Source organism: Chanodichthys erythropterus, chromosome 12, assembly GCF_024489055.1.
Source record: "Chanodichthys erythropterus isolate Z2021 chromosome 12, ASM2448905v1, whole genome shotgun sequence".
NCBI classification, from domain to species: Eukaryota; Metazoa; Chordata; class Actinopteri; order Cypriniformes; family Xenocyprididae; genus Chanodichthys; species Chanodichthys erythropterus.
The window spans coordinates 14,279,103-14,303,950 of record NC_090232.1 but is presented as its reverse complement, the minus strand read 5'-3'; the positions used below and the strand labels follow the sequence as shown (position 1 = coordinate 14,303,950).

The 24,848-nt window shown below is 40.1% G+C and overlaps 1 protein-coding gene across 2 annotated transcripts; it reads right to left on the bottom strand.

Annotated features, from left to right (window-relative positions):
* Positions 1–44: 44 nt before the first annotated feature.
* Positions 45–23,019, bottom strand: hgsnat (heparan-alpha-glucosaminide N-acetyltransferase). Of its 2 annotated transcripts, none has more exons than XM_067403870.1 (18): positions 22,576–23,019; positions 21,699–21,814; positions 19,897–20,033; positions 19,630–19,748; positions 18,683–18,752; positions 18,500–18,569; positions 18,138–18,235; positions 17,648–17,724; positions 17,408–17,438; positions 14,599–14,759; positions 13,743–13,858; positions 11,265–11,386; positions 10,663–10,786; positions 9,519–9,605; positions 8,807–8,884; positions 7,867–7,937; positions 7,546–7,658; positions 45–1,271 (listed from the first exon to the last, which is right to left on the bottom strand). In XM_067403870.1, exons 1-18 carry the CDS (start codon positions 22,667–22,669, stop codon positions 1,090–1,092), a joined length of 1,866 nt encoding a protein of 621 aa, XP_067259971.1. In that variant the 5' UTR covers positions 22,670–23,019; the 3' UTR covers positions 45–1,089. The 2 variants fall into 2 exon arrangements, with proteins under 2 accessions (XP_067259971.1, XP_067259972.1); XM_067403871.1 differs by lacking the exon at positions 22,576–23,019 and adding an exon at positions 21,983–22,563.
* Between the last annotated feature and the right edge of the window lie 1,829 nt (positions 23,020–24,848).

The following is a 24,848-nucleotide window of genomic DNA, read 5'->3' as shown; positions in this document are numbered from 1 at the left end:
CATAATGACAGAATTTTTTTTGTAAGAGATTTAATGGCAAAAAAGTTTTATTTTTACCACATCTCGTGTTGATAGGTATAAAACAAAGATATACATGAAGATATGTAGTTCATACATCTGTAAAATATCCATCATCCGTTACAAAAATGGAACTCATTTTTCAAGTTGGCAACAAACAAATATGGTTGATCAATATTTTCCCTTCTCTTGAAACAATTATTTTCTCAAGCAGCATTGTGTATGGGAAATATGTCAGTGATTAGTGTTATTTTCTTTAATTAGAATTTTACATGTTTGCGGTAGAGGTAACAAGTTATGGGCAACTGTAATAAACAAGGACATTGTTTTATCTGAGAAAGCATAAAGTACACTATATTTGGCACTCCAAGCTGTGCAAATCTCCTGAGTTTTTGAGAAGGCAGAACACAAATATACATCATTTTAACCATGATACTTTTATCTTAAGATATAAGGATTAAAACCACAGTATAAAAAAGAGATAAAGACAGAGTCCACTGAAGATTAAAAAAAATAATAAAATAAAGTCCCAGAGTGCTACTGATTAAAAATTAAACAAAATTGTGTAATATTATTTTGCCTTAATAATGGATCTTTCAGCACATTTTGTGGACCTTGATGGAAGACTGTTTTTGGCATTTTGGGGTTTTCTTTCTTGTGAAATTAGTTTCACAATTGTAGAAATCAATTATTTAATTAAACCTAAATTAGTCCAGAGATTTAGGAATTTAAGAAATTCCAAATCCAATCATAATGCATCACTGTGCTTCAAAACATCATTAATTAACCAAAACCAGTAGACTAAATTAGAATTGAGCAGAATCTGCCCTTGGCATTCGTTCTAAAGGCTTGGTTGAGTCCACAGAGGTATCTTTGCACTGCCACTTCTTTTTTCTTCCCTCTGCTCTTCTCAAATAATAGCCAAGATCTATTCCTGGATCACGTGTGAGTTTTTGTCTCCCCACAGATGTTCAGAGATCTGCTGATTTTCTACATCTAAAAATATCCAAAAAAAAAAAATCTCCTTCACAATGATGAGCAGGTCCAAAAATCTGCAGGACAGAAACACTTTTAAATCTTCCAGAAGATCTTCTTCCTGTAGAGCAGGTAGGCTATGAACACCCATATGGAGGTGGCCAGGAGGTTCTGTGCTAGATGCTCTGCGTGTGATTGGTTATTGGCCATCTTCCAACGAAAAGGGAAATATTCTTCAAACACTTCATGACCCACATACACCAAGATGGAATTCATACCTGCCAAATAAAAGGTCAACTTGAAAGCATTTCATAAAACGCCATAGTAATGTGCTGCATTCTAAGTAGTGTAATAGCCATAATTAGCATAAACATGATTATAGCTAGCTGCCTGAATAACAACAAATTAAACTTTAAGGAATATTGCAGTATTTATTATAAATTAATTATCTGTGCAGATAATTATTTTGCCCTCATAATCTTTAATCAAAATAAGTTCCTCTCCCTTTTGCAGCGACATCTCTTCTCTGATGACAAGTTTAGTGGTGTGAGGGCGGGACAACCTGTCACTCATATAAAAATCACAGAAATACCAAACCACAGTCATCCAATCAGTTCCCAATGGACAAATTCAAGTCCCACCCTACATTTTTCTTGTTCAAGAAGCCGTTTTACTCATATGTCACAACAGGGGAAAAAACACTATTGCAACTTCAGTTTCATGCCGACTGGCACAGGCTTTTGAAGGTAGCTATATCGTCCCCTTGAGTACTGAGGTTTGCTACTGCCACAATAATACAAACGTCTCGGTTACGTATGTAACCCTCGTTCCCTGAAGGAGGGAACGGAGACGTACGTCAGTAGTGACCGACGAATTGGGATATCGCTTAGAGAGCCCTATCATCTTCGTGTAAACTAAAACAAGCCAATGGAATTGGCGTGGCGTGTATATAAATAGGAAGCAGATGCAATCGCACTCTGTTTTTCGCTGAGGAGACAACTGGTGTCCGCGCTACAGCGAGGGTACAGAAACTGTGGCGACGGGACGTACGTCTCCGTTCCCTCCTTCAGGGAACGAGGGTTACATACGTAACCGAGACGTTCCCTTTCAGTCGGTCACGTTCGACGTACGTCTGTAGTGACCGACGAATTGGGATCCCAACTAAAGTGCCACAGTTACGAAACCCCTTCCAGTGCCCAGCGCAAGCTCAGCCGCCCATAGCACCGGCTGGCGGTGAAGGGGGCGAGCTTACACCGAGAGAGTCTACTGCTGTCTAACCACTACCCACTAAGTAAACTAGACACACTGGGGAAGCGAACCCGTAAGGGACACTGCGGAGACCACTACCTACCCAATGGGGGAGGAGTTTACGTGGGAATACACACATGGACTGGCCCGGGGGGCAGTACGCATATGGAGTCCCTGGGATGGCTCCACCTGGTAGGGGGAGACTCATCTGACAGGTGACAGCAGAGCTGGCTCTGCTAAGGGAAAGACACGGACTCGGCCCGTAGGGAGTTTTAAACCGGGGAAAATACACATATGGGACCGCTCACGTAGAGGGGTCATGACATATGGGCCCCAGCCAACAGACAGCGTCAGCGACGGATGTAGGCCTGGCATCAGACACTCCGCAATGTCCGAGCCGAAGGGGGAGGCGGAGGAACTCGACAGGGTTCGCCAAGCGGGGAACGCGACTGGAGTGAAGGTATGCACGTATCCGGCCAGTGGCGGGAATGGCATTGCAAGCCGACACTTAGAGTGGGTACAACACGTCTACCGACTAGTGGATGCGAGTACACGTGAGGATACCGGCTCTACACGTAGGCTATAAAACCTAGCGAACGTGTTTGGTGTCGCCCAGCCCGCAGCTCTACAGATATCTGTCAGCGAGGCGCCATGAGCCAGCGCCCAGGAAGAGGCCACCCCTCTGGTGGAGTGGGCTCTCAACCCGAGCGGGCAAGGCACGCCCTGGGATTCGTACGCCAAGGCGATGGCATCCACTATCCAGTGGGCCATCCTCTGCTTGGAGACAGCCTTTCCCTTCTGCTGGCCTCCGTAACAGATGAAGAGCTGATCTGAGGTTCTGAAGCTTCGCGTTCTGTCCACGTAAACGCGCAGAGCGCGGACGGGACAGAGCAAAGCTAGGGCTGGGTCTGCCTCCTCCGAGGGCAGCGCTTGCAGGTTCACTACCTGATCTCTGAAGGGAGTGGTAGGAACCTTGGGCATGTATCCAGGCCGGGGTCTCAGGATCACGTGAGAATCACCGGGCCCGAATTCTAGGCACGTTTCGTCGACCGAAAATGCATGCAGATCCCCTACCCTCTTCAGGGAAGCCAATGCAACCAGAAGAACCGTCTTAAGAGACATTAGTTTCAGGTCGACTGATTGCAAAGGTTCGAAGGGATGACCCCGGAGAGCTGTGAGAACCAGGGTCAAATCCCAAGAGGGTACGGAGGAAGGGCGAGGAGGATTCAGTCTCCTGGCCCCCCTCAGGAATCTGACGATCAGATCGTGTTTCCCCAGGGACTTACCCTCAACTGCATGGTGATGTGCGGCAATAGCGGCAACATACACCTTGAGGGTGGAGGGAGACAGCCTTCGCTCCAACCCATCTTGCAGAAAGGAAAGCACGGATCCGACCGAACATGATCGGGGGTCCTCTCGGCAAGAGGCGCACCATTCGACAAACAGGTTCCACTTCAACGCATAGAGATTCCTAGTGGAAGGAGCTCTAGCGGAAGTGATGGTGTCTACGACCGCTTGCGGGAGATCACTCAGAACCTCCGCATCCCGTCCAGGGACCACACGTGGAGGTTCCACAGATCGGGACGCGGGTGCCACAGGGTGCCCCGTCTCTGAGTCAGGGGGTCCTTCCTCAGAGGAATTGGCCAGGGAGGGGCTGTCGCGAGGAGAATGAGGTCTGAGAACCAGGTCCGAGTGGGCCAGTACGGAGCCACTAACAGAACCTGCTCCCCGTCCTCCCTGACCTTGCACATGAGTTGTGCGAGAAGGCTCACTGGGGGAAACGCATGTTTGCGCAGACCCGGGGGCCAGCTGTGTGCCAGGGCATCCGTGCCGAGCGTGCCGCCGGTCAGGGAATAAAACCACTGGCAGAGGGCAGTTTCCGGGGAGGCAAACAGGACTACCTGGGCCTCGCTGAAACGCTGCCGAATCAGCTGGACCGCCTGGGGGTGGAGCCGCCACTCGCCCGCAAGTAGATGCTGCCGTGACAGCTCGTCGGCTGCACGGTTGAGCACACCTGAGACACGAGTGGCCCGAAGGGACCTCAGATCCTTCTGACTCCACAACAAGAGATGGCGGGCGAGTTGCGACATGCAACGGAAGCGTAGACCACCTTGACGGTTGGTGTACGCAACGGCCGCAGAGCTTTGTGAGCGGACTAGAACGTGCTTGCCTGACAACAGCTTCTTGAAGCGGGCCAGCGCAAGACGAACCGCTAGCAACTCGAGGCAATTGGTATGCCAATGCAGCTGAAGCCCCGTCCAAAGACCTGTCACTGCATGCCCGTTGTACGTGGCCCCCCATCCCGTGGCAGAGACATCTGTGGAGACCACAGCGTGCCTGGGCACTCGTTCGAGGGGTACTCCGGCCCACAGGAACGAAGGGTCCAACCACCGGACAAGGGTGCGACGGCAGCTCGGTGTCACGGGGACACGGAGCGTGCCGCACTGCCACGCCCATCTCGGGACCCAGCCGCGAAGCCAGTGTTGAAGCGGTCTCATATGAAGCAATCCGAGCGGCGTTACCGCGGCTGCAGATGCCATATGCCTCAGGAGCCTCTGAAAATCTTTCAGTGGAGCCGCTGTCCTGCACTTGAGCGAGCTCAGGCAGTTCAACACCGACTGGACGCGCACCTCAGTGAGACGCGCAGTCCGTGCGACCGAGTCTAGCTCGAGACCGAGACAAGAGATCCTCTACCCGGGGGCGAGTTTGCTCTTGTCCCAGTTGACCTGAAGACCCAACCGGCTGGGAGCTACAACCATGTCGGGTAGGACTTTGTACTGACATGCCCGACCCTCGAACGCAGACCGACCTACGAAGGGTCTGTGTCGAGGCAGAATCGCCACCTGGCTGGCAGAGACGGGCTGGGCACCACGTCTGCGACCGGCACCCTGCTGTTTGGCTGGTGTAGGCTGCTGCTTTGCCAACTTAGCAGGGGCGGAGGAAGACGCAGGCGGGCGCCCTCGGCGACGAGCGGGCTGAGGCTGAGCCACGGGCGGCTGGGTGGAGGCAGCAGCGGACCGCCGTGGCATGACATGTCTGATAGCCTCAGCCTGCTTCTGTGCAGCGGAGAACTGTTGGGCACAGCTCTCCACCGCGTCGCCGAAAAGGCCGACCGGAGACACGGGGGAATCCAGGAACCGATGTTTGTCGGTCTCCCTCATGTCTGCCAAGGTCAGCCAGAGGTGGCGTTGCTGGGCTACCAGAGTAGACATCGCCTGACCAACAGAACGCGCTGTCACCTTCGTTGCCCGGAGGGCAAGGTCAGTGGCAGCGCGCAGCTCCCCAAGCAGCTGTTGGTCAGGACCTTCCTGGGGCATCTGCGACAGCGCTTTTGCCTGATAGACCTGCAAAAGGGCCATCGCGTGCAGGGCAGAGGCAGCCTGCCCACAGGCACTGTAAGCTTTCTCAGTCAGACCGGCTGAGAATTCACAGGCCTGGGACGGGAGACGCGGCTCACCGCGCCAGCCAGCGGCCGTTGGACACAACTGCGTCGCAACAGACCGCTCGACTGGCGGGGTCCTCGCGTACCCCCTGGCTAGCCCGCCGTCCAGGGAGGTGAAGGCGGACGAGGGACCAGGCCCTGTACGAGCCCCATGCGGAGCTTGCCAAGACCTGGTCACCTCATCGTGTACTTCCAGGAAGAAAGGCATTGGGGCGGGACGCTGGATTTGACCAGCGCAACCCCCCCCCCCCCCCCCAAGTACCAATCGTCCAACCGAGATGGGCCAGGACAGGGTGGAGGGTTCCACTCAAGCCCGACGCACAAAGCGGCCCGGGAGAGCACAGCCGTGAGCTCGGGATCCGACTCGGGCAACGCTACCGTCCCGGGCGGCATCGCGTCCGAATCCTCCCCCGAGGACTCAGGCTCACCTTCCGATGCAGCGATCGACATCCGATCCGCCGCCGGCACACCAAAGGTAACGGCTGGACAGTCCGTAGAGAGCCCAGCGGAAACCAACGGTGGCACGATGGGTTGCGGTGCTGATGAGGCAGCAGGGGCCCGAGGAGCATTTCCGCTCGGCGGGGAAGCCCTGACCGTAATCCTCAGGTCACCCTTCCTATACAGCGCCGTACCGTCATTCCGGTTCCCGGGGCCGGAAAAAACGGTCGTACGCGGCACAGGAGAGGGGACCCCCGCTTCCTGAGACTTCAGGAAGGAGAGTCTCGACCTCAGCATCGCGATAGTCATGTTCCCGCAATGGGAACATGAACCATCCACAAAAGCTGCTTCAGCGTGCAGAATGCCCAAACACGAGATGCAACGATTGTGCCCATCAGCAGGGACCAGGGAACAACCACACCCATTAACGCACAGACGAAATGACATACTGTCAGAGTTCGTCTGTAAAGCTCTTTTAGAAGGGGAAGTCAACTCACTCGTGCTGAAGCACCCAGGGAGCGACGCGATGTGTCAGGTACACCACTCCCTGACACACCGAGGAACCGGCCCAAATCGCTACACACGCACACACTCTTTGTGTTGCTGTGAAAACAGCAGTTTTCGAGCTTATAGCTCAGCTCCTCGGAGACTCGCGACCTCGCTGAACGTGCCGTTTCACCAGCACTGAAAGCTCGCTGTAAATCCTCTTCTGAGGCAATGTTTTAGAATAAAACAAACGAAGAAAGGAATCTTCTGAACAGGACACCAGTGAATGGCTCCGAAGCGAAAGACAGAGTGCGATTGCATCTGCTTCCTATTTATATACACCTGTCGGGGGCGGTGCGCATTATGCAAATATCGCACGCCAATTCCATTGGCTTGTTTTAGTTTACACGAAGATGATAGGGCTCTCTAAGCGATATCCCAATTCGTCTGTCACTACTGACGTACGTCGAACGTGACCGACTGAAAGGGAACACAGATACAGATTTCTAAGTCATAGGGGTCGAATCTTAAAGGGATAGTTCACCCTTCAAAAATGAACATTTTGTCATCATTTACTCACCCTCAAGTTGTTCCAAACCTGTATCAGTTTCTGCTGTTGAACACAAAAGAAGATATTTTAAAGAATGTTGGTAAGGTAATCACAAAGTTGACAGTAGCCACTGACTTCCATAGTAGAAAGAAAAAACTATGGAAGTCAATGGCTACCATCAACTGTCTGGTTACCAACATTCTTTAAAATATCTTCTTTTGAATTTGAAGAAAGAAACCACAGGTTTGGAACAACAAGAGGGTGAGTAAATGATGTCAGAATTTTCATTTTTGAAAAACTTTCCCTTCAAAAGCAAAAGCCTAATAAAGTAATTTTGGGTGCATTCATCAGTCTAGGTACATTCATTCTGGCTGTTTAAAATGCTTACCAGGGTAGAAGAAAGGAGCTCCAGACCACCACTTCTTTACATCCACCATGTAGTAAAAAAACCCCAGAGCCACAAAAGCAAAACAGCTGAGAGTCGTCACATAGGACAAAGACCTGAAAGTCAAACAAGGCAGAAGCTGTGAATCATACATCAAACGAATACATTCCTCTGCTCATGACAGTGCCGTACATGCTTTCATGTATGAACAAGATGTTTGGAAATTTGTGACCACAAATAATGACAATAACCATGACAATATCAAAAAACATAAATAATATTTAATGTAAAACTACAGAAATATGCAAGGGAGACTGAGTTTACCACAAGTTTTTGTTGACAGGGATGAAGCCTTCATTTGTGGAGCACTTTGTCAATACAGCTGAGATGATCCCCTTAATGCAAAGATAGACAGCATGAGGTTTCCACAAACAAAACTTTATAGGAATATTGACAGACTGTGTAAATTTCAAACTGTATTACAAACTTCTGATGTGCAGGGGTTAAAAATAAGACAATTGTTTCAATTATTAAAAAAGCACCAAATGCATCCCTAATAACATTACTAAACATTGTTACATGACTCTCTGAAGCACATGATTTGTATTGGTCAATTGTGGCATTCTGTGGTGAAATATGTTTGTATAACAACTGCTAAACTATATAAATGACACATTTCTTACATAACTGTGCCAATACAAGGTCTCTTTCTTCTCACATAATAAAATCATTTTTAGTCAAATCAGTATTTAATGTTAATTTATGAATTTATTTGGTGAGTAGCCATGTAATAAATGGCATAATCAACTCATTATTACAAAATATACCCCTTCACACTGGGGTCCTGATCATCATGTTGTACTCTGTTTAGCACTAACTTTTTTTTTACATTATACAGTAGGCCTATATAAAAACATCAATATTGTGAAATATTATTACAGTTTTAAAAGCCTGTTTTCTATTTTAATATGTATTCCTGTGAAACAGGACATTTCAGCAGATGTTACTCCAGTCTTCAGTGCCACATGATCCCTCAAACATCATTCTAATATGCTGATTTGGTGCTCAAGAAACATTTATTATTTATTTATTATGTTTTCTTTGATGAATAGAAAGTTAACAATAGCAGCATGTAATATTATAACATTATAAATGTCTTGATGAATAAAAAGTATAAAAAGTCTAAACTTTTGGGGTATTTTTTTTTTTTTTTTAATTCTACTTAATGGAAGTTATTATATAAATAATCAAATGGTAAACATACTAGTATGAATCCCCAAATGAGAAATCGTGTGATTATTTGCCTGTATTGGTCCCTGTAATGCAGCAGAATTTTCCCTGCCTGAAACACAAATAAACACAAAACAGATGCAATAGGATAAGACAATTATTTGATATGATTCCTGAAAGCACTGCAGAACAAAAATAGTTTACATGAAGCATGTGACTGAACTGCTGATACAGTAAGAGAGAGGGAGGGAAAGGAGAACCACTGATGCTGCTATGAGGTTTAAATTAACACAGAGAAATTAAAAAAGAAAACAGGCCATTTTTGGGGTTCTCAGAAGTGGAAGTCATCATAATTGCATAAACTTCTATAGTTTTGAATGGCAGACAACAGCAAATATAATTTTTATATTCTCATTTGTCCTAATAGCAAAAGAAAAAATATGTGATAGCATTTCCACAACTTTCCAAGAGGGAAAAAAAAAACTGAGAGATTGATTACAGCAGTCGGAAGAAAGAAAAATAGTCACATTTGCAGTCACTCCCTCAGCCGTTGTTTTTGAAACACCCTCACAGCGGTGATAATGCGTTAATTAATTTACTGCCAAGGTATTAACACAAAGTAATGAAAAAATGAAAACATGAAACTTTTGCGATGTTGATAACTGTGAAAACACATCATCATACACTGTGAAAAGGGTCCATAGATAGAGCTACTGTGAAAACAAGATTCCTTCTATTTGACTTACCTGAAGACCCAAAAAAGCCATCAATATGGAGTTGATGCTTCCCAAAACACCCTCGGGGTCAAAGGGCATCACAGACTGATATATAACCTAGATATATGCACAGACAAAAACACAATGAATTTCATAAGCTAGCGCTACTACAGTAAGTAAGAAAAATGATCTGTTGCTCTAGCAAATGGTGACTAAATATTGACAATATAGATTTCTGAATTTTAATCAATTCCCATTTTAAAGAATTGATTTTGATTCTTAAATCCCACGAATCTATCTTTTAGTCTATGCTGTTTTCAGTTGATGCTTGAACAAAATTTTACTAAGCATTATTTGTAGCATTAATTGCAATAATCTTTGTGCTTTGTTACTTTTGATGTGAAGCTTTCAAATCACTTTTATTACAAAATTCAAACAATACATTTTTTTTTGCCTCTCTATAATGTGGTGTGACAGATCGCTGTAGCAGTTCAAGTAAAGTGGCAGCTTCGGAGCATTATGAATATAATATTAATATTGAACCACTGTGCTCACATGAACTGATTTAAAAATATTTTTAGTACATGAATGGATCTTGAGAGAGGAAATGTCATTGCTGGCTATGCAGGCCTCACTGAGCCATCGGATTTCAACAAAAATATCTTAATTTGTGTTCTGAAGATTAACGAAGGTCTTACAGGTGTCGAACGGCATGAGGGTAAGTAATAAATGATAGAATTTTCATTTTTTGTGTGAACTAACCCTTTAACTTGCTCTACAATATTTAATGTATGTTTGAATAAATCCATCATGAAAACAAGTTATGACAGCTACTGATTAAATATGTTTAAAAAAAATAATCTAATTGGAGTAGAAACAATTTCACTATTAAAAAGATATTATAAAAAAAAAGTTATTGTAAAATTATTGTAATGTACCAACTGAGAGCTGTCCCTGTATAGAGAACAGCATTAGTTAAATAGGCAAAATATACATGTACTATATCTGATATATATCCAAATTAATCAATATAGAATCTAATCGAGATCAGAACTGAATCGAATCGCAAGCTTGTGAATCGAATTTGAATAGTTAAACTATTGTCAGAACTCAGCCTTACTAAATATGTCTGGCAGAATGACAACCAATTCTTATTATTTTGGTGTCTGTTTACCCGTGATGAAGGTGTCTGGTAAATATGGTCTCCGAGCAACCAGCGATCAATGTAACCTGCAGCTCCACCGGTGCAGTTTTGGTGCTGACCAAAGTCACCAATACCTCCTGGACCCAAATAACCACTGCAGGAGAGAGAGACATGAGGAAGAAAAATATAGCAATTTCCAAACAAAAATGTGTGTCATGAATAGAAAATTGTGTGAGGCATGCTATTTAAATCACTTTCATTTGCATATTCATTTTAATGTACATAGCATCCATCCATCCATTCAGTATAACCAATTACAACTGGCTAATAACATTATGCTGAACGACGTAAATCACAGTGTGTAAAAGAAATTACTTTTTTTCCCTTTATAATTTAAATGCTTTATAATTAAAAATGCTGACAAACTGTTTTGCATTTTTAATTAGCAAACAAATCTATTTTTCTGATATATCTTACTGATATTTATGCAAATATCCTGTAATTTTAACAAATCAGATAAATCGTAGTTTCTGCAACAGGTTCCCTTTGTAATAAGGCAGGGGACATGGGGAAGGACATTTAGACAACTGTTAAAAATGATACACTCATATCATGAACATGAGTTTACTAACGTTGGACAGCCTGGCACTGGGAGGAGGAAGGTCAAACATAACCATATCGCCTCTAAGACAATCACACACAGCCATGCGGGCCAGTAGAGGCAGACATCATGCACTGAGTACCAGCATGTTTCCTGTGAACAACAAGATGATGGAAAATTTCAATTATTATTATAATTAAAAATAATTACAGTGAGAGTTAATGCTAGTTCGAGCTTCATTCAAGCAAAAGGAAAAAAGAAAAATAATTCATTTCGATTTTTAAATTTTTTACTCAAGGCTGTTATATCATAATTTGTTTCAAACTCCATTGTTTCCTCCTTATATAAATCACATTTGCTTAAAAGACCTCTGAAGAACAGGCGAATCTCAACGTAACACCGACTGTTACGTAACATTCGGGGTGTACGCCCCCAATATTTGCATATGCCAGCCTATGATCAAGCCATTAGACAAGGGCAGAACATCTGGATGAGCACAGCTGAATCATCAGACTAGGTAAGCAAGCAGGAACAATAGCGAAAAATGGCAGATGGTGTAATAATAACTGACATGATCCATGATAACATGATATTTTTAGTGATATTTGTGAATTGCCTTTCTAAATGTTTTGTTAGCATGTTGCTAATGTACTGTTAAATGTGGTTAAAGTTACCTTCGTTTCTTACTGTATTCACGGAGACAAGAGCCGTCACTATTTTCATTTTTAAACACTTGCAGTCTGTATAATTCATAAACAACTTCATTCTTTATAAATCTCTCCAACAGTGTGTAATGTTAGCTTTAGCCACGCAGCATAGCCTCAACTTCATTCAGAATCAAATGTAAACATCCAAATAAATACAATACTCGCATAATCCGATGTATGCATGCAGCATGCATGATGAACATCTTGTAAAGATCCATTTTGAGGGTTACATTAGCTGTGTAAACTGTGTTTATGCTGTTCAAGGCAAGCGCGAGCTCCGGGGGAGGGGGAGCATGAAAATTAAAGGGGCCGCAACCTATATATCAGTGAATAGTTAATGTTGACCCAAAATAGGCAGTTAAAAAAATGAATTAAAAAAAACATCTATGGGGCACATTCAGGGGACACCTTAGACTTACATTACATCTATTCAGAAGTTCTAGGGCACCTTTAAAGAGACAAAAGCTTTAAAATAAATGGAAATGCTTTATGCTGAAAATAAGACAGAAATATTGCAACCCACAATACTCCCTTTAGTAACTCCATAAACTCGATCGCTGTATGAGCCAAGATTAAACATCAACCCCCAAAACATGTATAATAAGTGGATATGGCAACACTGCGAGTGTGCTCTGTGAAGCAGCTTTAAAGCATAAACAAAACATGACACCTCTGTCGACTGTGCTTTAGTTAAAATTGCTGAACATAACGGTCACTTTTGTCACTGTAACATTAATTTGGTCAAAAATAATGGACACCAAACACACGAGACACAAGAATGTTGCTATGGTTACCACGATGTCAAACTGTCATTGCAGTTTCGGGAGCGAGCCGTGTTCCGTACACACAAAAATTTAGGGGATTCACTCCTGCATTTCAATGCGTTTGTCACTACTATAACTTTACAGTGTATGTAGTCATAGATAAGTGTCTGTTTTTATTTAATTTTTTTTTTAGCTTTATTATATTTTTATTCATATTTTGAATTAGCTTTAATTTGATATTTTTAGTTAATTTTTTAATATTTTTAGTTTATTTTTCAATTTATATATATATATATATATATATATATATATATATATATATATATATATATATATATATATATATATATATATATATATATATATTGCTATTTAGGTTTGTTTATTTATTTATTTTTTTTTTTTTCAGTTTTAGTTTAAGAATGCATTTACACAAATAAAAACTGAAAACTTTTTAGCCATTTTGGCCATTTATTTACATGACAATGGCGCTTTGGAGGCCTGAAAAGGCAAGTTTTTGTAAACGATACCGTTATCGTCTCCATGTAAACTAGAAAAATGTGAATTTGTGGACTACAGGTCTGTGTTTGTGCTGCTCAAAAGTTTATTAAAGCTTCTCCAGAAAAGTGCAGTTTTACTGCACTACTACTATGACAAGCGGAATCTCATAATTTGCATACGTAGAAGAATGTGTATGTGCGCAAGACGCATAGCGTTTCTTTACAAAATGACATCGCCAACTACTGGCCTGGCATGCAAAATACAGTGTTTTCGCAGAAATGTCATCTGTACACAAACGTTTCAGTTTTAGTAAGTCGCTGTCATGTAAACGTACCCGGAGTTAGTTTTAGTTTTTATTTATTAGTGCTTCATCTTAATTTATTTCAGTTTATTGTCAAGGCAGCATTTCTAATTTTCATTTAGTTTTTTTTTTAGTTTTTTAAGTTAATTAATGATAACCCTGGTATGTGTTTCTATAAAGTGTGTTTATGATTGCGTGTTTGCATTTTACGTGTGGAAAAGGATATCATGACTCACACTTGACAGGTTGGTTAGTCCGTCCTTGGCCACCGCAAGATCCAAGACAGCAACAACAAGATATGTGAAGCCTAGACGTTGTAATACGCCAGGAATACGCAAGGAATCCCAAGATACTGTACAGATACATGGACACATGCAAATAACACCATTAATATTTTTAATTATTTTTTAGAGGTTTTCAACTTTACATCCAGAAGCCAAATAAAATGATCTGATTTTGTGAGCAGCTTACTAAAAATAATTTCTGACATGGCGATTAAATGAAAATGTTGAACTTGAATATATTATGAAATTACAATTTTAAAGACCCCATTAAATGCTTTGACAAATGCATTTCCTTTCAAATAGGAAGTTGGGGTAGGAAATACTTTTAAATAGCTGAATGCCTTTTTTATGCTATTATCCAGCAAAACCATGATTTGCTACTTGCTATTGTGAGCTGGAGAAAGATTGTATTCTCAGTGAGAGAACATTTTATTGAAGAAGATTTTTTTATATTCTCTAAACCTGCGAGCAAGTCAAGTCAATATTCAATATTTGATAAGTGATCAGATTTGCTGATCCATTTTTCCATTGAAATTGACTAAACACAAACAAATACTTAAATTTTTATTTCATAATGTCTTTAGCTATACAATGCAAAAAAAAATTAAAAAATAAAATAAAAAAATTAAACAGGTTACATGCATGTTACCTAACAATGAGAATCTTAATTTGTATCAAATGTCATACTGATGTATTCACACTGTATTTAGTTTATAAAACAGTGCAGAATGTAGAGTTTATTATAATCTAGAGGGATAGGGCTTTACTATTTTATGAAGAAAAAGAAGGAAAATGTGTTCCTACTCACAGGGTCCTTGGCAGTAGTTAGGATTGATGATGATGACTCCGATAAGAAAGAGTTGTAAGCTCCTCCAGAAAATCTTCCACAGCAGATGAGTGCGTTTGACACCTCTCCGCAATGAACCGCTCAAGGACAAACCAATAGAAGTACCCATAATGAACACAAACCTGTGAAGAAGAAAGTTAGATGAAGTAAGACAGAAGGGGAGAGGAAGAAAATACATACCCATTTCAAGAAGTGCTACATTCTGGCAGGATTTCAAACACAGAGATTAATCCACAAATGGAACTGTGTGGAAGCCAATTTCTCTTCAAAATCTGTAGCACACATTTGTCTGGAGTCTTCCTCATATTATGACCCCACTGGTTTCTCTATACTATCTCTTTCTAATAAAATACACTGTCTTCATCAGTAAAGTCATCCAAAGCTATATCTTGGCTTAATATTGTCTAAAAGCACCATAACCACAGAACTAAAGAGATTAAAGAAAATTAAAGGGGTGGTTGATTATGATTTCACTTTTTTAACTTTAGTTAGTGTGTAATGTTGCTGTTAGTGCATAAACAACATCTGCAAAGTTACGACGCTCAAAGTTCAAAGAAAAGGGAAATATTTTCTTTTAAAGAATTCTCTGTTTAAAAGCTACAACAAACGGCTGGTAGGGACTACAACAAGCTTCTTCCTGGGTTGGTGACATCACTAACCTTAAAATTTATATAAATTTACATAAACACGCAACAAAGGGGGGCGAGGCCATGTTGGGCTGCTTTAGAGAAGAGGAAGAGTTGTTGTATTAGAGTGTTGTTGCCATGCAGTCATTGTATGCCAGACTGCTTCACAAACGAGGGTCAATTCAATGCTGGATTTGCACAAAAGATTAACATGACGGCACATGCTAGTCGATGAGTTGAATCGACTCCCCCTCAACTACATAAATTTATCCACTAGTTACATCCAGTTTCATTCTTAAAGTTGTAACTTCTTCCCGAGTCTCTCCATCAGTGTCCGAATCTGGTTTGAACAATATAAGGCTGAACACCGTTACTGACAATCGTCATTTTGGCTGTGTGAGATTCTCCGGTTTTGTTATTGGTGAGCAACCAAAGCACAAGCTGTTAAAGCTCCACCCTCTTCTGGAAAGCAGGGGAGCAGCAGCTCATTTGCATTTAAAAGGACAGACACAAAAATGGCGGTTCCCTGATTACTGCTAAATCGCCATCACCTGCTTTCAAATGGAGCGGCATTTAATAGACAGAACCGTAGATCACTGACAAGCTACGCAATATCGCGTTCATTATCGAAGGCGATTCATCTGCGATATGAAAGCGATATTGCGTAGCTTGTCAGTGATCTACGGCTCTGTCTATTAAATGCCACTCCATTTGAAAGCAGGTGATGGCTATTTAGCGGTAATCGGGGAACCAGCTTTACTGACGAAATGCACGTGACAATCGCACGCGATATATCGCCCAGCCCTACTTACCTTCATGTTGTTCCAAGCCCATTTGATATTCTCTCTTTTGTGGAACACCAAATAAGAAATTTTAGACCATAAAGGCACATCATTCTTATAACGTGATGCCAATTTTGATTATTTAAAGAGATTCAAGAGATTCAAGAGCTACAGGAGATTTTTAAAGAATAACTACATATATTTCAGTCTATTTATCAAGGGAATCATCTGGTTAGAGAAGACTTGGACTACACGGTCTTATAATCTAACCTTCAAAAGGTTGGGACCAGTATGATTTTCTTTTTAAGGAAATTATACTTTTATTTAGCAAGGATGCATCAAACTGATCAAACGTGATGGTAAAGGCATTTACATTGTTACAAGATTTCTATTCCAAAAAAAAAAGTACCACAGTTTCCAGAAAAATATTAAGCACAAAACCATTTTTCAATATTGATAATTAAACATTTCTTGAGCACTAAATCAGCATTTTATAATGATTTCTGAAGGATCAAGTGACTGAAAATTCTGCTTTGCCAATTCTGAAAATTCAGCTTTGCCATCACAGGAATAAATTACATTTAAAAATATATTAAACTAGAAATGTTAATTATTTATTTAGTTTTATTTAGTATTATTTTATTTAGTTATTTTAATTGTAATAATATTTCACAATATTAATGTTTTACTGTATTTTTTAATCAAATAAACGCAGCCTAGGTGAGCATAAGAGACTTCTTTCAAAAACTTGAAAGAAAAACGAAAGACTTTTGAATGGTAGTGTGGATTTGAATGGACTATATGTTTTTTGTTGACATTGAGCTTCACAGACACTCATCACTTTCATTGTATGTGAAAGAGCAGTGAGAACATTCTGACTACCATCTTCATTTGTGTTCCACCAAAGAAGGAAAGTCATGGTTTGGAACGACATAACGGTGAGAAAATGATGACAGACTGTTCATTTTTATATTTTACTACACCTTCCATGGTCATTTCATACAAGCTTCCTAAAACCTAATAGAGGTGTCATGACTTTATCAAGTAGCACTGCTGCAGACATTTTCTTCAGCTGCACAGCAGAAAACAAGGTTATTGGGTTTAGTTGAGCTGTGAAACCAGTTTATGCTGACTTTGCTGTGCCACTTCATTTGTGCCACAGTGATAAGCGCCAATGCTTGGCTCCAATACACTAGCTTATGCAAGCTCTGATGTGGCTTGCAGATCGATCAAAGCATGGTACAGAAATATAAAGCTTTACTACAACACTTCTGCCCTATAAAAGAATAACTGAAGCACAGTTTGAGGAAGCTGCTAAAGATGTATGTGGAATGAAGAATATGTGACGTTTGATTGGCTTACCAAGGAAACACGAGATCAGCCACTGTGAGCCCTGCAAGAGGAAGAACACAATCAGATACTTGCACTTCTTGTTGTCATGCCACAGTCTATTAAATTCATGACAAGTAATTTTCATGAACATATATATTCTAAAGATATGTTCATATATTAAATGTATTCCTCAACATTGTTATCATCAATAAACGCTATAATGCTTAAAAGACATGCTAGCAGCTATTGTAAAGAAAGAAATGAGTTTACCATTCCAACTTTCATGCCTAAAGAACCAGTAACGTCCACCTCCATAGTTGACAAACACCATAATGACCAGGGAAAGGCTGTGGAGAAAGCAGAGGTTCATTTTTGTCTTAACAGAGATCTAGAATTAAATCAGACCACAATAAATAATAAACGGAGCAATTCCAATAGGGTCCTCACACTATAGGTGCTCAGCCCCTAATGAGATTGATTTGTTTTTATAAATCAGACAGATAGCAATACAACACTGAAAATGAAAATAACTGTTCCAACTGTCAGGTAAGGTTACCAGCAAACGTAACCTTGTTTTAACAAGTTCAAATTTAATCATGCTATTTCAGGATAATAAGAAATGAAATGTAAATTACATGTTAACAACCAGCTTCACAGTATGCAAAGTAGTAGCTTCTATGCAAGATCATTTTCACCTCAATGTTTCAATTCCCATCTCAAGAGCAATGGACCCAAAACAATTAGTGAAAGAGCACCATACCCACGGAAAGTATCCAAAGAACGAAGCCTCCGTCCTGTAGTGGCAGGAATTATCGATTCCATGGAGGCATTTACCAATCTGTTTGGAGTGCCAAGCTCCTGGAGAGAAAGAAAGACAGCGAGAGTGTAAATTAATGAGAAAAAAAAAAAGAAAAGAAGGATGATTAAAATTCCTTTTCATGTCTGCGATATTTCCCACTTAGCTGATACCTGCAAAAAACTACAGTAAATCAAGCATGATTACATATTTGAACTACGACAAAAAAAACTATATATGTTGCTTTGAGTTCCTATTTCAAAGATGTTAAAATCACGCTGAGAAAAGTGTAAAAAAGGTGTAAAAGGAGTGAAAAGCACTCTTACCGAGTTTATCAGCCTCTCTGTCTCCACTGTGCTCCCCAAGCGAATAAGCAGATTTGTCACCACGTCCAGCCTTAAAAATGGAAGAACTCTATTTTACATGCATATAGAACAGCTGCAATGAGCCGTTCTGGCTTGTTTAAATGTTATCATTACATGGTCAAAAAGTTGTAAAGATGCCTTTACCTTTTAACTGTGTTCCAGATAGTAGATAATGCAGCCAGAAAAGCAAATACCAGAAAAGCAAACAAAATGGCTGGAAAAAAAGAGAATATATATATATATATATATATATATACACATTTAATATAATTAATTAATTAATTAACACAAATTACAAGCTACAAAAGTGATTTTCTCTTTCTCTTTTGTTGTTTGATTAACAATGGTGACACAAACAGCTGTAGGTATATTAGGCTGCTGTCACTTTAAGACGAACATGTGAATCCATTATAATGATACGCATCAGTTTTCTTGCTCAAAAACACATAACCAACTATGTTTACAATGATACGTGAATTTTGACTTAATTTTGCGTGCACGTGTCAGTTGAAGCTCAAAAAAAGAAGGGAAAGAGAACTGAATTCAGTATTCACGTGCTGTCTGGCGTCTCTGCATGCGCGCACAGAAAACGCACCACGAGTTCCAGTCTTCTTGCACTTGATGTTTAAACTGACAGGACTTTAAAACACATGTAAATGATAAACTTTCTCTCTATGATGGTTAAACTTTGCAATTAATCCGCAAATCACGTGTTCCGAACCTATATCCTTATATATAATCCCTATACTTGACATGGCACATCCTGCGATGTGACTATTGTGGATATGCACATCATGATATCGATGCTAAAACAATACATCATGCAGCCCAACATTACGTGTATACTGACATTAAATCAGTCAGATACTGGCATCAGTATTAGCTGCTGAAAAAATTATATTAGTTGACAACAATTAAGATATTTTTTTAGAAAATTAAATAAACATTTATAAACAATATCCTTATTTCATGGCCATGTATACTAGTTGACCACTAGTAAGAAGAAAAACCTAAATTTAAAGACAAAAAAAAAAAAAAGTATGCAAACAAAAAATACTGAATTGCAGTGTGCAGATGTAAGGCTGACTCACGCAGGTAGCTGTTGATAGGCTCTGAATCAGTAATCATAGTGCAGCTGACCCGTGACGGCTCATTCAGGTTCTTCACCCACAGAGAATAGTTCCCCTGCTCCCCAAAGTGGAAGTGAACGCTGGAAGAACAAATCAATTATCTAACAATAATGCCTGGCCTTGATGATAATGGCCAAAAGAAATGAACACAGTGAAGATGTATTCAGTATTATAAAGTTAGTCAGAAACTACCATTGTTCTGTGTTAAACCATCTATGCATAACTCACTTGCATTGTTCCAGGTTTGCAGAGGTGCTGTTGAGTAGCAGTGTCAAAGCGTGTTGTGTGCTTACGACAAACCCCACTGTAGTGGGGGTCCCAGAAACTGGCCTTGCAGGTACTATTCCCAACTGCTGGGGCAAACACTAACGCACACGCATGCACAGACAACACAGGGATAAAGAGGTCCAGTTGGAACAACACTACCATTATACTGGTACATTCAATAATGTTATTACCATATAATTACTGCAGCATTTAGCATTAAAGTCAGCATGAAATGGCAGTTACAAAGTATTTTCTTCCCTATTGTAACGCACAGTAGTGGCCAAAACAAAAGTGATGTCCAGCCTAGGAAAACTGACATCTCCACCCTTTATACAAATTATTAAAAATGTATTAAATATTTTGTAAGCATATTGTGTAAAATTGTGCCGACATCATATTTCTTCAGGCTATCATACAAAAAACATGCAAAAACAAGAGCCAATGAAATATTAATAACCAATTATGCTGTAGTCAGTGTATGCCTTTTCCTGTGAGTTTTTTTTTTTCTATGCATTTTTTGTTCCCTCAAATTTCAAATATTTAAATGGGTCCTGACATGAGAAATCAAATTAGCCTTGATCTTTTGACATATAAGAGGTCTTTGTACCATTAAAACATTCTGCAAGTTTCAGAGCTTAAATGTCCTCCTCATTATAAACAAAGCAATTATTTAATCAAGCTCCAAAAGCTTGTTTGGATGGTGGGGGACTTGTGACATCACACGGGCAAATTCATTTGCATATACCTGCCAGAGATATCGACGAATAGTCTTACTTCATTGCACCATAGGCCACACCCACTGGCGTTCAGTCTCTTAATGGCTGACATTTATACACCAGATGCGAGCGTCGGGTCAAAAGCAAATAGAACCCATTATAATCACTGATGCTGTCTACACTGGATACAGTATACAGCCGGCAACTTCGGCAAGAGGACAAATGGAGAAGTAAATAGAAGCGTAAAGGAACAATCGCTTTAAACAGCTTGTTTGAGTCTCTGTACTGGCTTCAGAAGAATACCAGCATCAGGAACAATTGGATGGTTTATTTTTAATGGCATCCTGGCTCGCATCAGAGGATTATGTTTGTTCAGAGAATGTGACAGAGAATGTTTTGTTGACAGATGAAGCAGTCAGCTGTATTGGATCTGACAGTAGGGACATCCCAAATTGTAAGTAAATTATTTCATAATGCTTTGTCTGTAAATACTTTGTCGGTTTTATATGTTTTCTAAACACTTGCTCACATTCAAGAGCAAGTTGCCGTTGATACTGTTTCCTATTCAATGACATTAGCCAATCATAACAGTGGCCATTTACTGACAAGCCTTTCACGTCCCCTTCAAGAACAACATATTTCCTTATATTTTGATGATTTAATTGAACTTGTAGGGTCGTTAAAAACCAATCCCCTCTGGACATAATTTTTGGCCACAACTTTATATCTGAGTGAAATTGCTTCTTAAACAAGAAAAAAAAAAGTACAGGGCTTGATTTTGTCCATCGGGAATCGATTGGATTGATGTGGTCTGCTATTGCCACAGATTGTCCCGCCTTCACGCTTGTGAACACGTCATCAGAGAAAAGCTGTCGCTGCAAGAGCGAGGGTAAGTTATTTTGACTAAACATTACGAGGACACATAAAAGAATTGTCCATTTTGATTGCATGGTGACTTTAATGCTATACTGCTCAAGATCAGCGATTATTGCATGACTTTGCGCTGGTAAATTTTGCATGTATACCTAGAACATGAATATTTGATACCTGATAACAGTGATCAGAAATCACATATAACTTCATCTCATTCTCGATCTCATTGACAACCGAAAGAGCTGCCTCATCCATCTTCAGCACAGAAGTCTTGTGGTGAGGGTGAGAAACTGAAAGCAAAGCCACTTGATCATCAACTATGACGCACTCTAAATATTTAGCTTTTAAATGAATCACACCTTTAACACTCCAAAAATTCTGTGTATGAAGGAATTTCACTGACAAACCCTCAGATTCTCTTTTAAAAACATTTAGCAACAATTTCTAAATATACTCACCACTCTGTAGACTTCAGTTGCTGCCTCTAATTCAATTCAACCCAACTGTAGGTCTCCTAATGAAGCTAAATGGTCAGCTGCTTTAGTGCACTCTACTACTGCAGTATTACAATAGTGACTCTGTCCCTCCTTAAGTCACATGCCTGCACTAATCTGCCTCACAAGAAACATCATAAAACTGCCCAGATCTGCCAAACGAGGGAAATTTGAATCTATTAAATCCCTAAATGTTTTTGTTGTGGCTATATGCATAGGAGCATCATACTATATAATATGCAAAAGCAAGAATTTAAATGGCTGAGATAAAGAATTAGTCTAACAGACAGAACATATGTGTATAATTTAGATATCTTACATATAGTTTAAAAAAATACATATAGGTAAATCACAATAAGAAGCTCAAATATATATATTTTTAAATATAAAGGACAGTTAGCATAGGCTAAAACAGCTAATAGTGGAGCTAGCGGCTTAGCTGGCTAAGATAACTAGAAATAAAAACAAAATGGAACCATAACATTAGAAAATGTGTTTTATATTTAATATCGTCGATGAGATAGAGAATAACGTTGGTGTTACGGTATGACACTCACAGGCAGGTCGATCTGTCATATGGGCTGCGCATAGAGCTATCAAAAGCACAATCACAGACCAGACAGTCCATCTGTATCCCCTTTCAGATGCCATAACACCAGATCTCACTGCCTCCTCCTTTCGATCCTTTCTTGAGGTAAAGATGTTCCCCTTTTTTCATTACAACATACTTCCGATCCCTCCTTTCTAGCAGCGCAAGTAGTGGAAGAGAGGAGGGTCAAAGTACATCGACTACTGTGTGTTTTTATTAGCTAGCGAGCAGCATTTCTGAGGCAGCATCATATACGCTTTTGGGGAGTCTCTCGATAACCAAAAAATAAACGAACCGTTGAACAAATGTTTGAACGCGCTAATTATAGGCTACTCGAGAGTCAATTTGAAAGTTTAAAGTTAAACGCACCTACGACACCCATAAATGCTGTCTATGTAGGCAGCTCACTAAGTATAGAGACACGACCAAGCTCATTCCTTACACATGAGCCTCTCTGGTTACATTATTCACCTGAATGTCTAAAAATAGATGAACAGATTGGGCAATGGGCAACAGTACAGGCTACTTGCACACTCAAATTATGTGATCACACTGAAAATTTTATTTCAACTTGAAATAAATGATTTCAGGGGGGTTTTAGGATTTTGACAAATGTACAACAAAGAAACATTATGATGACATAACATAAGAAATTTCTCAGAATATTTCAGATTCTGCACTATTTCTAAGCACATTTGTGAAATTGAACATGAGTTCATGGAGCTTTAGTGCTGCTTTGATTTAAGTAAAATAAAATAATCGTGATATGCATAATTAATCAGTACCTGGACAATAAATTATTACAATTATTATTTGAAAAAAATGCCCAAAATCTCATCAATATTCTTGAAAAGCTTATTTTTAATTATAATTTATAATTAAATTTATTATTATTATTTTAGGAAAGATGTAGCCTTATACATTAGTAATACAATGACAAAGAGATGCAGTAACTGTGGGATGTCAAGTTAAGATGTCCAAATATTGTGGCAAATCACACTTTTTCATTTGTGTTTGATCTTAATAATACAAGCATAATGACATGTTTTATATGATTGTTTAATCCATTAAGATTATTATCACAACAGTGGAATAATACAGGAGAGGGTGACTTATGAGGACATTACCCCATGTCCCCATTTTTCAAAAGGCTTATAAATCATACAGAATGAGTTTTTTTGAGAAAGTAAAAATGTGCACAGTTTTCTGTGATGGGTAGGGTTGGTGTAGGGCGATCGAAAATAATGTTTGTACAGTATAAAAACCATTACGCCTATGTCCCCTCCATTCACAAAATTAAACCTGTGTGTGTGTGTGTGTGTGTGTGTGTGTGTGTGTGTGTGTGTGTGTGTGTGTGTGTGTGTGTGTGTGTGTGTGTGTGTGTGTGTGTGAAGGTGAGTGTCTACAAATTAAGAACTTTGCTTAAATTCAAAAAGAAGTTGCTAGAGATTACATATAGTAATGTCTTGTATTTTAGCGGTAGAAAATAAGCACAGATGCTTGTATGAGCTCTTTAGATGCACCATATCCATTTGTTGCACCGTTATTTGCACCAAGACAGGCGAAATCACTGCAAAAAGTGTTTGGAAAGTAGCCACCACCATCAATGCAATACTGAAAAACACATAAATGTACAGATATAAATACCAGTAGTACCAATATACTAAAGAATAAACATATTGGCACAAATGAGACAAAACTTATATGTGACAAAAATTCATATCAAAATCCAGCCTCAGTTTGCTGTTAAAAGATTTTGGTTAAACATTTCCATTTGGAATACTCACATAATGTGCATAGCATCCTTTTGGCCTGATCCCAGAACACAATGCATAGGCTTCCTTGTAACTGTTGAAAACTCTGAAGGTTACATATCCAGGGTCAAAATCCCCTGTAAGAAAATCACTGAATTATTCTAGAGTCTAAAACACACAACTCATATATTTTTGTCATTTTTCTGAAACATTTTAGTTGAACATCTTATGTTTTTTTTTTGTTTTTTTTTTACTTGTTTCATAACTGAATGTGAGTGTGTTTACACAATTGTTTGACAATTTTTTGCAGGCAAAATGCAGTAATTTCAATAGGAATCTACGCCGTTGAGAATTTCACATGAGGGCGAAAGATTTCCACATGCAGACACGGGTTCACTAAGTGTTGGTCACTTAAATTCTGCTTGGTTTGAAAGTGACATTTGTGTGAGCTGCGCTTCATATACATTGCTAAACTATTGACATTGGA

Coding starts and splice junctions, on each gene's coding strand:
- hgsnat (XM_067403870.1), bottom strand. CDS start 22,669: ATGGCATCTGAAAGGGGATACAGATGGACTGTCTGGTCTGTGATTGTG. Junction 13,859..14,598: donor TAACTACTGCCAAGGACCCT/GTGAGTAGGAAC, acceptor GTATCTGTACAG/TATCTTGGGATTCCTTGCGT. Junction 10,787..11,264: donor CCAGTGCCAGGCTGTCCAAC/GTTAGTAAACTC, acceptor TCTCTCCTGCAG/TGGTTATTTGGGTCCAGGAG.